This window comes from Leptopilina boulardi, unplaced genomic scaffold, assembly GCF_019393585.1.
Source record: "Leptopilina boulardi isolate dan_hultmark-lab unplaced genomic scaffold, ZJU_Lbou_2.1 LbouV2_258, whole genome shotgun sequence".
NCBI classification, from domain to species: Eukaryota; Metazoa; Arthropoda; class Insecta; order Hymenoptera; family Figitidae; genus Leptopilina; species Leptopilina boulardi.
The window spans coordinates 94,631-109,529 of NW_026137816.1; the positions used below are offsets into that span (position 1 = coordinate 94,631).

Here is a 14,899-nt window from a genome sequence, read left to right on the forward strand (position 1 = left end):
CGCTCTTCTATATTATAAATATAATGTGATCGTTTGTCCTGCTATACGAATGTTCGGGTTCATCAGTCTTCACGGTTTGAATCTTCCACTATTATACCACAAATTTTTTTTAAATTTCTTTTAATAAAATTAAAATTTGATTTTTTCAATTTTTTATTTCTTTCAAAAAAAAAGCTTTTCAATTATTATTATTATTATTTTTTAAAATAATTAAGTGGTATAATTACTGGAAGGAGTGATTGGTGATTGCTACTTTTTTTTTTTTTTTTTTGTTTTTTTTTTACATCACGAAAGGGAGATTGGCTAATAGTGTGTAATATTTATAGTGTAAAGAAAGAATCGCGAGAAGAAAAATAAGAATTTTTTTTTTTTTTGGAGAGAAGTAAAGACGGGAGAGAGTAATTCCATTACGTATAATTAGGTAATTAGATAGATATCGGACCTATATTGAATATACACGACTAAATGGCAAAACCTGTCGAAACAGGAGGGCCAGGAACTGTTCGGCGTTTGCGCGAGCGAGGACGCGACATTTTTATCAACGAAAAAAAAAAAACAATAAAAATTTTTTTTTTCCTAAAAAAAATGTTACCAGTTTTGAATTATCGTAAAGAAATGACAGTTTTTGCGAATGATTGCAAAGAGGTATATAAAAATTGCCACAAAAATCGCTCTTAGGAAAAAAAAAAGAAAAAAAAAAAAAATATTGTTCACAATAAAAAATTTGTGATTGTGAAAAATATTTTTATTCAATGAAAATAAAAAGTACCCCTTTCTTGACGCATAACATTTTTTTTTTTTTTTTAATTAATAAATATTACATAACTAAATAATAATTAAGGAACGATATGAAAATTACAAATTCCACCGGGTTTTCTTTTCTTTTCCACTGGGATATTAAAAATTGTTTGGCATTTGCGGTCAATTAAAAATAATAAATTATGTACATTCTCCGCAAAAAAAAAAAAAAAAAAAAAAAAAAAAAAAATTTCAAAATCCGAGTCGAAAATATATATCTACTTTTGAAATGTAAATTTAAAAAATTAAAATTTTTTCGAAAAATTTAAAATTTAAATAAAATTAAAATATGGAAAAAATAATATTTCTTTTCTCGATTTGTGTAATTAGTTTGGTCGTCACAGTAACTTTCAGTGTGTCAGCTAAAAAAAAAAAAAATTTTTTTTCTCAACCCCGCCCGCTGCAACCGACTGCACAACATTATATCTTAAATTCTAATAATCTTACGCTCTTTTTTTTAAATTTAGACGTTAAGCTTACGTTAAGGGCTACTTTTTTAATGACACACCACGTACGCATTTATATCCTCTTTTTTTCCAAAAAATTTTTTCATTCACATTTTTCTAATCATTTTTGCTCTGTATAGGCATAAAAATTTTTTTTTTTTTCCCCCGATTCATTCGAAATAGAGATAAAATATATAATTTTCATTTATACCTTTTACGATTAAATCCTAGTCCGCTTTTTAAATATCTAGATAAGTATATATATATTTTTTTTTTGCTTTTAAGATCAAATGGATACAAAATTGTTTTTTTTTTTTTTTTTTTTTTTTTTTTTTTTTTTTTTTTTTTTTTATACGTACATCGGTTGTCGCGACGATCGCTCTTTGTAACGATTCGCGAAGCCCGCCTGAAAAAAAAAAATTCGATATACTCTATAAATATTTTTTCTTTTTATAAACTACTTTTTTTTTCTTTGCAACATTGCAAATTGAAAGGATTGCACTTTCTCATTTGTACAAGGATATTTTACGATCGATAAAAATAAAGTAAAAAAAAATTACGAAAAAAAAAATAATTAAAACTTTTTGAAAATTTCAAATTTTTTTTATAAATTTTTTTTTATTGCAAATCTGTCTCCTCGAGTGTCACTTTAAGAGATCGTAAAATATAAATATATATATATATATACAAGGTGGCGCAACAATATAGTGACTCAAAAGGCGATAAATCTAACTCTTTGTCTCGCGAGCCGCACCCTGCACTTCAATATGCCATTATTAAGCGACCCATATAGATTAGATGACATTAATGCTCAATTAAAATTCAAGATGAATTGTTTATATTCAACAAAACAAAAAAAAAAACTAAACAACTATTCTCTATGTATAAAAGAAAAAAATTGCAAAAATCAACAAAAAAAACTTATCTTTTTAGAATAATCGTTGGTCTAAGATTTATTTGCCTCAAGTTTCCGAGATTTAAAAATTCTAAACATATTACATACGAATAGAAAAAAAAAAGAAGAAAACTCAAGACAAACAACCGATTTGGTTCATTAAACATCGAAAAAAAACAATCATAAAATAATTAAAAACTAATTTTTTAACACATATAATTTAATTAAAAAATTTACTAAAATTAATTTTCTATTATTTTAATTCTTAATCAATTGAAATAAAAAAAAACCTCTTTTTTATGTATATGAGAATTATTTAATTTTCAAAAAAATATATTTTTTTGTATTAGTGAAATTTGTGGTATCTTTTTTTTTTCAACAAAATGGAGCAAGTTTGAAGTCTCGATGGGCGTATGATGAAAAAAAAAAAATCGTTCGCTCAACGAAATGCACTTTCATGAAAGCGTGATAACGTTGATTTATAGACAGCGCGGTCGCCATTGGTCGATCAGAAAACCGGCGGGCTTTTCGAATTGCAATCGACGTTGCAACGAGCGATGGCCGGGGTTTTTTTTTTTTTTTTTTTTACAGTTCGTTGCGCTCTAAAGGTAAAAAGCACATAAATAAATCTTTTAGAAAAGAAAGGCTGGTCGTGCTCAATCGACACACCGAGCTATGGACCACATATTACGTACATTGGTATCAAGGGCAGCAGATTCATTTATAAATCCACTTTTAGATATAATCCGTTATCAATATAATTATTTCAATTTTTCTCATGAAATCAATTTTTAATTAAATTCCCTTCTAAAAATTATTTATTACATTAATTATTATATTACAATAATTATAAAACTACTAATAATAATAATAAATATTATTATAATAATAAATGCATAATTTAAGGTTCCGAGGTACAATTTATTTTTTCTTCTATAACAATTAAAAATTAATTTTAAAAAAATCTGTGCCCTTGATATTTGATATACAATTATAATTTTAGCCAGGAAAAAATGAATGTTTACTATAATTTTTTTTTTTCGACTCTAGGCGACGCGTTGGAAAAATCTTCATTAAATAGAATATCCTTGTCTATATTTATAATAATAATAATAATATAATATATCTCAATTACGTATATATTGTTGTCGTGTGTATCATAAAAACTAAGTGTCGATAACTAATTTTACAACACAGCACAAAATTCGTCGCGGCGCGGTCACGGTCAACCGAGATTTGATTTATCCCTTTGACAATCGATTAAAGATCGATTGCACTAACGGGCCGACAATTATTCGTTTACCATTCATTTCAGAAACACTTGATTTTTTTTTTTAATTACTAACTAGATGCTCTCAATTCATTTTACTTTGTATTTAAAAAAAAAATTAAAGTTTTTATTTTAAATTAAATTTTTAATAAATAACTATTTACCAATTTAGAAGTTGTATGTGTGAATTAAAAATAATTTAGAATCAGTTAATTTAATTTCCCGTCAGTTGACTTCAAGTCGAGATTGGCTGTTACGCTTTAAGGACAACAAAACACCATAGAAATGGCTATAATTACAAGCTTTCAACAACAAGAGTGCTTTGATCTCAATTTTAATGCAAATGTCACCTTTGGACAATAATAATTAAGTCGAGAACATTTATTTTGAAAGGTTAAATTTACTCACGAATACAAAGCATGTATTTTCTAAAAAAAAAAGAATTGCTTTCATCTCAAAATAACAATTTTGAGAATAAAATAAGTATATTTCTAGTTTTACGGATCCTATGTTGAGAACCCCTGCCTTACGCCCCACTCCTCGACAGTGCGTCCAATCGGAGAGCGCTGGATATAAAAGAGTGGGGAGTAGCGCAGGGATTCTCAACCTAGGAGCAAAAAACGATTTTTTTTAAAAAAAGCAATCAAGTGTTTCAATTTCATTCGTTTTTTCTTTCTCTCACGTCACTGGTAACTTGGCCTCACGTCTGCGGAGCAGGGATAGATTTTTCGCTAAATAATATCACTCTATTTTGAAATCTCGATAATCGCATAGCGGACGAAAATATAATCACTACAGGCTCACTGATCCGAGATCATTATAAAAATCCATTTTCGGATTCATTTTTTCTAGTAACGGTAAGCTATATATATTATATATATATATAATTAAATATTACAGCATTATAATATCATAATATAATATTATAATGAAAATATTATCATAATATATAATCATAATACTATGTATTATGATATTATAATTTACAATAATATATCATATTATAATTAAACTTTCATTTGTTAGATAATATTAACGCCCGGCATATTTTTATTTTTAAATAAAATTGAATTCATCTCAAGTCGGTGTATTTTTTTTTTTCTTCATTCATAAGCAAAATTTTATTTACGCATTCTTTTTATATTTTTAATTTTATTTACAGTAATAAAAATCCTTCAAGAGATTCAAAAAAATTAGATCTTTCTCACAAGTGGTGAATTTTCTATTTGGGGTTAGGGGGGGGGGAATACGTAAATAAAAAAAAGCTGATTGACTCCATAAGAAAGTAAAGGTATTAACGTGCACTTATTTACTATACACAGTAAAATACCTATAAGTCTTATAGAACTGACCTTGAGATGACGTTGAGGAAGTTCCACTCTGCTCCGCCGGAGGGCACTGAAGTCAATTTCTCGATCTTTTCTTTTTTCTTCTCTCATTCAGGCATTCATTCTTGGTTTTTTTTTTCGATTTTTTTCTATTATATATTGGATTACACGTATCACCGTATCACTGGGTATCAGATCTTATTTTCCACGGGGTTTTTTTTTTTTTTTTTTTTGAATATATCTCTCCGTTAAAGAAAATTTGTAAAACAATTTTTTTTTTTTTGGAAAAAGGAAATTTTTAAATGCATTTTTGAGAGAATTATTTTATTTTTCTTTTTATAGCGAATAATCCGCGACCCACTTCCCTTCCGTGAGAAACATTATCAGATCACACTTGGCACGTCGGGAATTTTTACATCCTTGCCGAGCCACCGCGGTGGTAGAGGACTATCTAAACGATCTCTAAGATACTAAACCGTCTACCTACCGCTACTAGAGACATAATGTATAATCGGTATCTACACTAACAAACTCTAGGTACACTACGTATTTACTATACGTAAGAGAAATAAATAATAATAAAACTTTTTCCTCTATATCAGGTCTCATATACGACAATCTTTTACTCTGGTAATCATTCATACATTTTCACATTCATTTTTGTTCCACATAAAAAGATGCGTGTCAAGTCACATTAAGTTACGTATATTTTCGTATCTCTTTCTCTCTCTCTATATATATATATATTTATATATAGGCTTTAGTAAATTACATTCGATTAAACGTAATAGAGGTTAACGCGGTTCTGATTAGCATGCGATCCAGTTTTTTTTTTTTTTTAAATTTAAACACCGTTCTTATCATAGTATAGAATTGCGCATTCCCGTAACGACTGGATTTTCCCCTCTTTCTGACTGTGAGGTTATTTTTTCTTTTTCTAATTCTCCTCTCTGGTCCGGCAACTTTTCCTCTGCTTCCTGTTTCGTCTTCTTTTTGGTACGAGCAACATGATTAACACGACAAGATAAGCGTCATTGCTGTGAGGGTGAGGGGAGGTCATTTGGAGGTCATCGGGGGGTGGGGGAGGAGGTAGTGGAAACAAGGTTTATGAAGAATCCTTGTGAGAGGACCTCTTTTTAAAAAAGAGAATTCCTCTTATATAGTTATTCTCTCAACCTTGGGGCGATGTTTGTGGTGAAATGTCCGTTTCACCATCTCCTGAGCCAGGTTCGCCCTTCGTTTTATTCTCCTTCTTCCACTTCATTCGTCTATTTTGAAACCAGATTTTTATCTGTCTTTCCGTCAGGCAAAGGGCGTGCGCGATCTCAATACGTCGCCGCCTGGTGAGATATCTATTGAAGTGAAACTCCTTTTCCAGCTCGAGTGTTTGGTATCTTGTATACGTTTGCCTACCCCGTTTCCTCTCTGCAAGAAAAAAAAAGAATTTTATTAAAAAACCAGTTGCGAAAAATAAGTTTTCAATATTAAAAGTTGGCGCCAATTAACTGCGGGACAAGCTCAGCGCCATCTTGTGACGATTTGCCTTGACTTGCAAGCATACCTTTCTCTAGTTAGCGTTTATGACCTAAACGAATTTTTGTAAACGTTATGGAGAATAGATAATATTTTCATTTTTATAGATTCGATGATTACTATATAGGTCATGATTTTGTGTATTGTAAAGTTAACCTCAAAAAAAAGTTTTCACTATTCATATACTATGAATCATACAATCCACGAGGGTTCAACACACACGACACCAAAAGAGGCGACTTATAGCACAGAGGAAACGATCTATTATACATTCTCGAATCCGGTGACTTTTAGCTGAAAAAAAAAAAAAAAATCATAAATGGGCAACGATCTTCGCACATATGATGTATATCGAGTTGGTATCCGCGATGTGATCTGCGGTCGGTGCCGGCAAACATGAGTCCCGAACGAGAATATTAATTGTGCTTACCCAGAGTTGCCTCGCGCAACTATAATCTCAAAAGGGTTAGGTTAGACCGTAAGGAATATTTCTTGAGTGGGATGAGAAGAGAAAGAAGAAGAAGAAGAGAAAAAAAGAGTCAAAGAAGAAGAAGAAAACTCCTTGGCGAGCATTCGAGGCAAACGCCGCCCGTCGCGCTGTCGGCCGATGAAGACGGATGGCGGTTCTCCTCGAGAGAGAGAGATGGAGAATTCTTCAGGGGCTGAAAATCGTTAAGAGAGAGGGAGAAATCCAACAGGAAAGAGATTGAGAGAAGAGAAGGGAAGAGGAGGAAAGCTCCGGAGAAAACGAGTGAGATCCAGTGAGAAAAAAAAAGAGAGAGAGAGAGAGAGAGAGAGAGAGAGAGAGAGAGAGAGAGAGAGAGAGAGAGAGAGAGGTAGTGCTGGGAACAAACTCCCCTTGCTTCCTTCCTCAGGGAACGCTCTCAAATTAACAACATACCAATCTCTATAGCGCTCCTCGTATAAGCTCTAACAATCTTAAGCAGCTTCCACGAATGTAACGAAAAAAAAACTTCTTTTTTCCCCCTCGGGCAAAGTATAAAGGATCTCCTTCCAAATATGCTTTGAATATGAGTCGACTCTCAAAACTTAAAAATTGAAATTAGAAATAAAAGAAAGAGATTATTAAATATCTTGTATTATGTAAAGAAATTATAACATTGAAAAAATGTATATATAAAAGTGATTAAATTGCATTAAATCTTTCTTAAGACTTAATAGAAGACTCTTTTTGTTGTTTCTGAATTAAAGATTTGGATATAATAGAGATCAATTCTTTTCTAGGAAGACATCTTCTTAATGATGACATTTATATTTGAATCATCAGATAGACTTTAGCGTCATCCATCAATCTTGAACAATCATTACAGAACAAGCTGCCACTTCGTCATTATTGAAACAAGTCAATTTCGAGATTTAGATGAAGATCACAAAACCATAAAGACATATGTAGGCAAATCTAAATCGTTTATTGACAAACAAATATAGATTAAAATTATCAAATTACATTTACGAAATTTAAAAACCTTTAATTTTATTCTCTTCAACGCTTTTTAATAATAGACAAACAATATATTTCATAATTCTAACGGAATTATAAAAAACATGCCTCTTTCTAAATCTCAAGGTTTTTTTTTTAAACAGATTTGATTTATAATCGGATGATCTTTTTTTTTTAATGACAAATGACAGAAAAAAAATAGTATATATCTCTTTTGATCTTGGTGTGTTTCATATTCTAAAAAGGAACCCTTTTATTATTGAGCCTAAAAGTTCATGAAGGTAGGAACGCATTTATAAATATCAGACTAGCACTTAATCAAGACGAAGGAATAGGTTTGAAGAAGATAAATGCCACAAGTGGTGAAATGGTAGAAGAGACGTGCATGTCTTAAGGATTGTGGGATGAGGCAAAGAGGCAAGCACGAGATATAGCCTCCTCAACCCAATCAAGAAACCCGAGAGAGAGTAACAGTTAAAGTCCGGACCACATTTGTCTGGCCCAAAATTAAGTTCAAACGAACCACTTCCTTGATCTTTTCAGATATAATTATAGATCATATAAAATTCAAAGAATTTTTTTTTTGACCCCTTATAATATTCTTAAATTAGAATTTTAATCATTTTATATATAAAACAATGGAACAATGAAATACTTCTGAGAAAGTTATACCAATAATAATAATAATTGGGAATAGACTACGCGTCAACAATAGACACCTGTTAGCAGTGTATTCAATGGGTATGCACATCGAATTAAAGGAAGCAGTTACAGGTAATTAAGCCTCATGACAAACAGACTTTGTAAAGAGCATTCAGAGCATGATTGCATTCAGAAATAGTTATATCCCATTAAGTATATAGTGAGTTAGCCTCAAGAGTTAAAGGTTAGTTGACTCGTAAATCCTTAGTACAAAACTGATGGTGTCGATTGACCGAGTGCCATGTCGTTTGGTGCAAAGGGGAAACGCAAATATCTCAGCCAATCGTACGTGAGAGAGTTGAAAAGATGAAGTGACGAGGCGCATCCGCGTTTACGGATCAGACGTCACGAGACAGTATTATGAGTCGCTGTACTCTCTCGGCATGCGAGGTTAATTAAAGAGACTGCATTGCCTCTTTACCAACAAGGATTTGAATACATGCATATATACAATCGTTGTATGCGTTGAACAGCCCAAAGGCATACCAGAGAATTTTCAAACGACAAAATCACGAAAAACGAGCCAAGTTGGCAGTCGTGAATTTTAACGTAATATATAATTCAAGTTTCTAAGAATTGGTATATATAATTAGTTTCGAATCATCGAAATTTTTTCCATATACCAATCGTCAGCAGAAAATTTATTTTTTGAAAACTAAATCGTAAAAATTTTGCTTCATTGATGATTTAAAATCATATATATATATGTTCTTTTTTTTATCTGTGTTTATAAATTAGACTTCTATAGACAATATAGAACAATGTCGTGATGAAATATTTCTTTAATAAGAAAACAAACGTGACAAATTAATTCTTGCACCTTAACATGCTAAAGCATCTATACATCGTATATTATAAAAGAGATAGTGAATGCCAAACGGATTGAATAACAATTGAACGTGTTTTACATTCACAACCCTGACATTTACATTTTTTTTCCATTATTTTATTAAAATCAACTTTCATATAATCAAAAATAATATAAAATATCCGTCGCGGAAGCAAGAGAATGACAAAAAAGCGCAGAAATGTAAAATTTTTTTTTGAGTTCAAAGATCATCTTCAAATGAACAGTGTACCATATGTATAACAGTTTACGAATTCGACCACCCAGTTTTGGTTGAGGAAAAAAGAAGATATATATATATATTTTCTTCTGACTCACGTTTTAGGCATTGCGCGTGTGAAGCAGGTCGATAATAAGAAAACCTAGGCTGTATGTTGAACAGTTCCAGCACTACGCGAATGAAGGTGACTTTAAACGCGGAGCAATAAATTAACGGCGTTGGGTTACGCAAGGATCAAATGTCCCCTGGAGTATGCCAAGAGATTTATGAGTCTGCCTTACACTGGCGCAGCATGAAGGAACGGAACAGAACGGAGAACAGAACATATACACAACCGTCGCTTATTATAGGCTAGTTGCTCCGCTTCTCCCGTCGACTTTTGCCGCCTCAGGATATAAACAGGACTTATTTTTTTAGATTAACAGCTAGTCGAATGTTGTAACCCCGCTAATAAGGCGCGGCTCAGCAAAGTCCAATTAAAGTTTTAATATATATATATATATATCTCAAGGCAACCTTGAAAATTCTCAAAAGTTTCCTATTTGTGACAAAATTTTGAAAACACATCTTTACTTCCTTAAGGGCAATATGTATTTTTAGAATACTTAAAAAGTTATATGATTCCATAACAGAATTCTTCTGAATCTAATAATTTAGAGAATTTTGAAATGAAAATTTAAAGACGCTCATTGATAATAAAGACATTACCTTAACACACATTACTCACGTAACCATAAATTCTAGTTGAATAATTTGGCTACACGCATAATGGACACAAAAGCTGTTGCCTCAACATTCAAATGGACCCTGGCTGAAGTATCAATCTTCCTATCTCTCTCTCTCTCTCTCTCTGACTCGAATGATGAACTAATGATGACATCATTGTTCCTTTCAAAATCTTGATGACATTGTTAACATCAGAATTCAAGAAATATTCGAAAATCTATCGAAATAGGGAAAATGGCTTTAAATCTGGGATAATAAGATATAAAAAAAAAAATCTATATGGAATAATGGAATGCTGAAAACAAGGGAAAGGGTGTGGCTCTTTTCCATGTTCACGTCTATTAAACAAAGGATCTAAACTGAATTCTGATCTTTTGAGAAGTCCTTCATGACACACTCTCCCACTAATTTCTCGCATATATGGTGGCTATACTATGGCGGCCCTAAAGAACGGACCCGAGTTTCTGTGGATCATTCATCATCGTCATTCGTTCCTCCTTCTTCTCCACCTTCTCCTCCAACCAACTTAACTTCTATATACTTCTGTCGAGATTCTCTCGCCTCATTTTCTCCGTCTCTCCTCTCTCAGCATCCCTTTTTGAATATCGTATACCGCCGCCATCGTTGCGGCACGATATCTCTCGCCCGAAAATTACCAAACGGCCGGATTATAACGAGAACCGTGTACAAATTTTTTGACTCTTGAAAAAATTTTTTTAAGGGTCAGGTAGACCCTCTTCTTTTTGTCCATGGCATACACACACACACATGGCCTGTTCATCCGGTCTTTTAGAAAAAAAGAAACTTTTGACAAATATAGCCTAAAAATAGATGGGGAACTAAAAGTAGAAAAAAAAAAATTAAGAATTTCAAAAAAAAAAAAAAAGAAAGTAAATAATTGCAATTTCGACAAGTGTATAAACATGATTTAACGGAAGCGTTATTACACACTCTATAGTGTGTGCGAAGCATACTTATTTATGGGGGCATACTCGATGTCATAAATCTTTTCATGAAAGATCGCAATTACCTCGCGCATATTAAAATCCCCTTTGCTACCAATCACACTTTTTTTTTTTTTGCTTCATAACAATACCTCATTTCTGAAGTTTACGAATGAAAATTGAAGTAGGTATATTGATATTAGATGTGATTAATTTAACAAATGGGTGATTGATAAGAAACATTAATTTTAATTACGGAATTTTATAATTTGTGAATATAAATAAAATTTAGATTCTTTAAAAAAAGTAGGCATTTTAATATACAATGAACAAAATTTATTTTATTCAAATAATATCCATTAGTTTATTATCAAATAAATATTTTTATTGGCTGGCATAACTATTTTATTAGTTGGTTTAACTAATCCATTTTTTGGCATAACTATTTAATTAGTTATTACCTTACTAACGAAATGAATAAGCAGACTAACTAAATGGTAACAGTAACTATTGTAAATTAGAAAAAATACTCTTAGTCCCAGTTTATTTAATTCAATTATTTGGTTTAAAAAATTATTTGCTTTAAGTAAATATTTATTTGATAAGTAACGGATTATTTGAATTAAATTCAATCAAGATAGCAGTATATAGCCACTTTAAGATTGTAGTCACTTTTAGGATATTTCCAAAAAAGTTATCAACTGCATCTTAAAATGCATTTGGTTTTAAGATGCATAAAATGATTAGATATTTTAAACATTTTAAAAGTGACTACAATTTTAAAATATACTTCTTTCTGCTATGTAGTATTAATTATTAATAATATTAATTAATAATAATTAATAATTAGTTTAGTAAAAAAAAAAAAAATGTATGCTAATATCAACATAAGAAAAAGCGTTGAAATTTTCTTCTCACGCAATTGCGACAATGAAAAAACAATGACGAAATGTCGTTTGACGAATTGACTCTATATAAGTTCGAATTTGATCGTTACAATTTACGAGTTGAAGATAATGAATTTGCTCACATAAAACATAAGGTCCGTGACCACAATTGGCGATATTTATCAAAAGTTTCTCTCCCTATCATATACCATATAATACCGATTTAGAACATTTGCCTGATCCATGAATTATTTATCACCTATCGATTTCTGTCTTTGGAACTATTATTTTCATAATATATATTATTATTTCCCTGATCATTTCTTCAACGACAATTTAATAACCATTTGAAATAATTGAAATATATTGAAAATATTTTGAAAAAAGTTAAGAAAAATATTTTCAAAATTAGTTTCAAAGAATAAGTACAAAACAGTTTTAAAAAAGTAGATTCTACAAAATAATTTTCTTCACATTAAAGAAAAATTTATCATTAAAGAATCTCTATAACTCTGTCAACGATATTTCCCTATCTTTTTTTTTTCAAAAGACAACTATACCAATTTGTCAATTCGGTCTCTTTTATAAATGCCGAAGAATTTCCTAAGCTTCGAACGTGTCCAGGGAATCCCGACGTTTTCAGCGATAAGTGTTCAGCGCACATGCATCTATAAAATTGTGTCATGCATAATTCATAAGATTGCTTATAGCGTCATTTTGCAACGCGTTCGCGTATACGGTTTACAAGGATGAAAAGAGATGGTTTTTTTGATGGCGCGAGAAGGGGGAGAGGGAGGGGAAAGAGAACGCCTCGGTGCCAGTTGAATTTCGAGATCACGCACACCTTTAGTTTTTACAAGCCACGTGTCGACATCTGTGAGCATTTTCTGGGACCTACACACACACATTCTATTCACCAGTAGCGGACCTCTTATCGGCCAATCGGCTTTTAAAAACCTGCTTCCGAGCATAACCGAGAGATGGGACGACTTTATAATTCCCCCCCATTTATTATTCTTATCTTTTATTTCATTTTTATTTATTACACTCATTTATTAATTATCAATTACTTGAATTTTATCATACTGTATGATATGATAATCTAGAATCTTAAACATAACCTCAATCATATAATGTTAATCATTAATCAAATTATTGTATAAAATCAACAATTTTTAATTTAACGAATTAAAAATATATATGTACCTTTTTAAACATTTTCAGTATTACTTATCACTTATTTAACACTAAATTTAAACACTTGAAACTAAATTTTTGAAAAATACTAAATTTCTAAAATTGACAAATTTTTTAAAATTACTTTTCTATAATTAGTAAAAATTTTAAAACAAATTTTTAAAATTAATTAATCGAGTAGAAAATAGTAAAAGTTTAACTATATATAGAGAGAGAAACACTGATCGAGAAAATGAGGAGGCGAAAGATAAATTTTCAAGACGCGTTTCCGGAAGTTGAAGCAAGACTGAAGGGTGTAAAGAGTGGAGGAATTTTGCGACAAGAAAGTAAATCCAACCTGCAGAGGTTGAGCAATATATAAGGGACAGTAAATTTTATGGGATTTGAACAATATATAGGCCCAATGGGTAAGGGGTTAGGGGGGGGGAGGGTTTGACAGAATAAGGGCATATACACAGTGGGATATTAGAACCTGTACTCTTTGTCTTTTACCTATATAACCTGAGCCCTCTTCAATATCTTTCTGCGTAAGAGTTACGACCTTGCCTATTATCACTTCGTTATGGCCATCATAAATTCTCAGTTGGGTTGCGCTCTTCTTCACAATCGTTGTACCTCTTTAAAGTTGTGCGCGATCAAACTCAAGAAACTTTTACCCCACCAAGCAACTTCTTCACTTACTCACTCTTCATTTAAAAAGTTTTACAGCCCCCTCGAGTATTTTAATATTAAAATGTATAATTTCTTTTATACAGCTAATTTCATTTCACTTGAGACGAAAAAAAAAAAAAATAATTTTATTGAAAATTTTCTAATCGAAACTAAATATTATCAACTGTGAGGATCTAAAAAGAATGTTAAAGAAAAACAATTTAAAATATGCATGAAATTCTAGATAAAGAAATGTCTAAAGTGAAAAGAAGAAAGAAAATAGTCGAGAAAATTTTGAACCAAAAAATGAACTTTTGTTGAGGTCTATTTAATGCGTGGTGAAACATTTATACTCTGGCTAAAAGGTCGAAGCAATAAATAACTCGGGTTTTCTGGTGTATATGTCTAGAAAACTTGGCGACATTATACCCTATGATTTGCAAACCGTAGAATCTAGTCCAGTTTTACAGTTGCATAAAATTTAAAAGAAAGCCGTGTACAGCTACCTGATTTACCTGAGAAGGTTTCTTTATAATGTGCCTTGAACGAATTTTACAAAATCAAGTCACGTCCTCATTCTGTAAAATGTCTTTTATATTTTTGCAACAGGTCTCGGTCGTTTAGAAATAATACTAGGATATAAATTAAAATTTTTTTTCAAAAGACGGAGATTATCGCAGGTTTCAAGTATATATATGGATTTGTGCTTTTTGTTTTCTTGGAATATTATTAAAAATGTTCTAATTATTTTTAATTGAAAATTTTATTTGTTAATTTTAGATGTTAATAATACTGATTGTTGGAAATCTAAATTTTGTTTTGGAAGCACTGAGAAAAGATTAGGGTACTATTGTCAAATAGCAGTATAGAATCTGTTAAACAGTATCATTAGTTTTGAATTGACAAAACAGATTGCAGAATTTACTAAACAGAATCAGTTTTTGACTGAATAAACCGATTGTAAATGTCATTAAACAAAATAATTAGTTTCTG

At 31.0% G+C, this 14,899-nt stretch overlaps 1 protein-coding gene across 6 annotated transcripts in view; it reads right to left on the bottom strand.

Annotated features, from left to right (window-relative positions):
- Positions 1-1,546: 1,546 nt before the first annotated feature.
- The window catches only part of LOC127280923 (homeotic protein antennapedia-like), a 364,206-nt gene continuing 350,853 nt past the window's right edge, over positions 1,547-14,899 (bottom strand). For all 6 annotated transcript variants that reach the window (XM_051304330.1, XM_051304328.1, XM_051304329.1 and 3 more), the window contains one exon: positions 1,547-6,162. In XM_051304330.1, the coding sequence (XP_051160287.1) occupies positions 5,909-6,162 (254 nt within the window). In that variant the 3' untranslated portion in view covers positions 1,547-5,908. The remainder of the gene's footprint in view (positions 6,163-14,899) is intronic.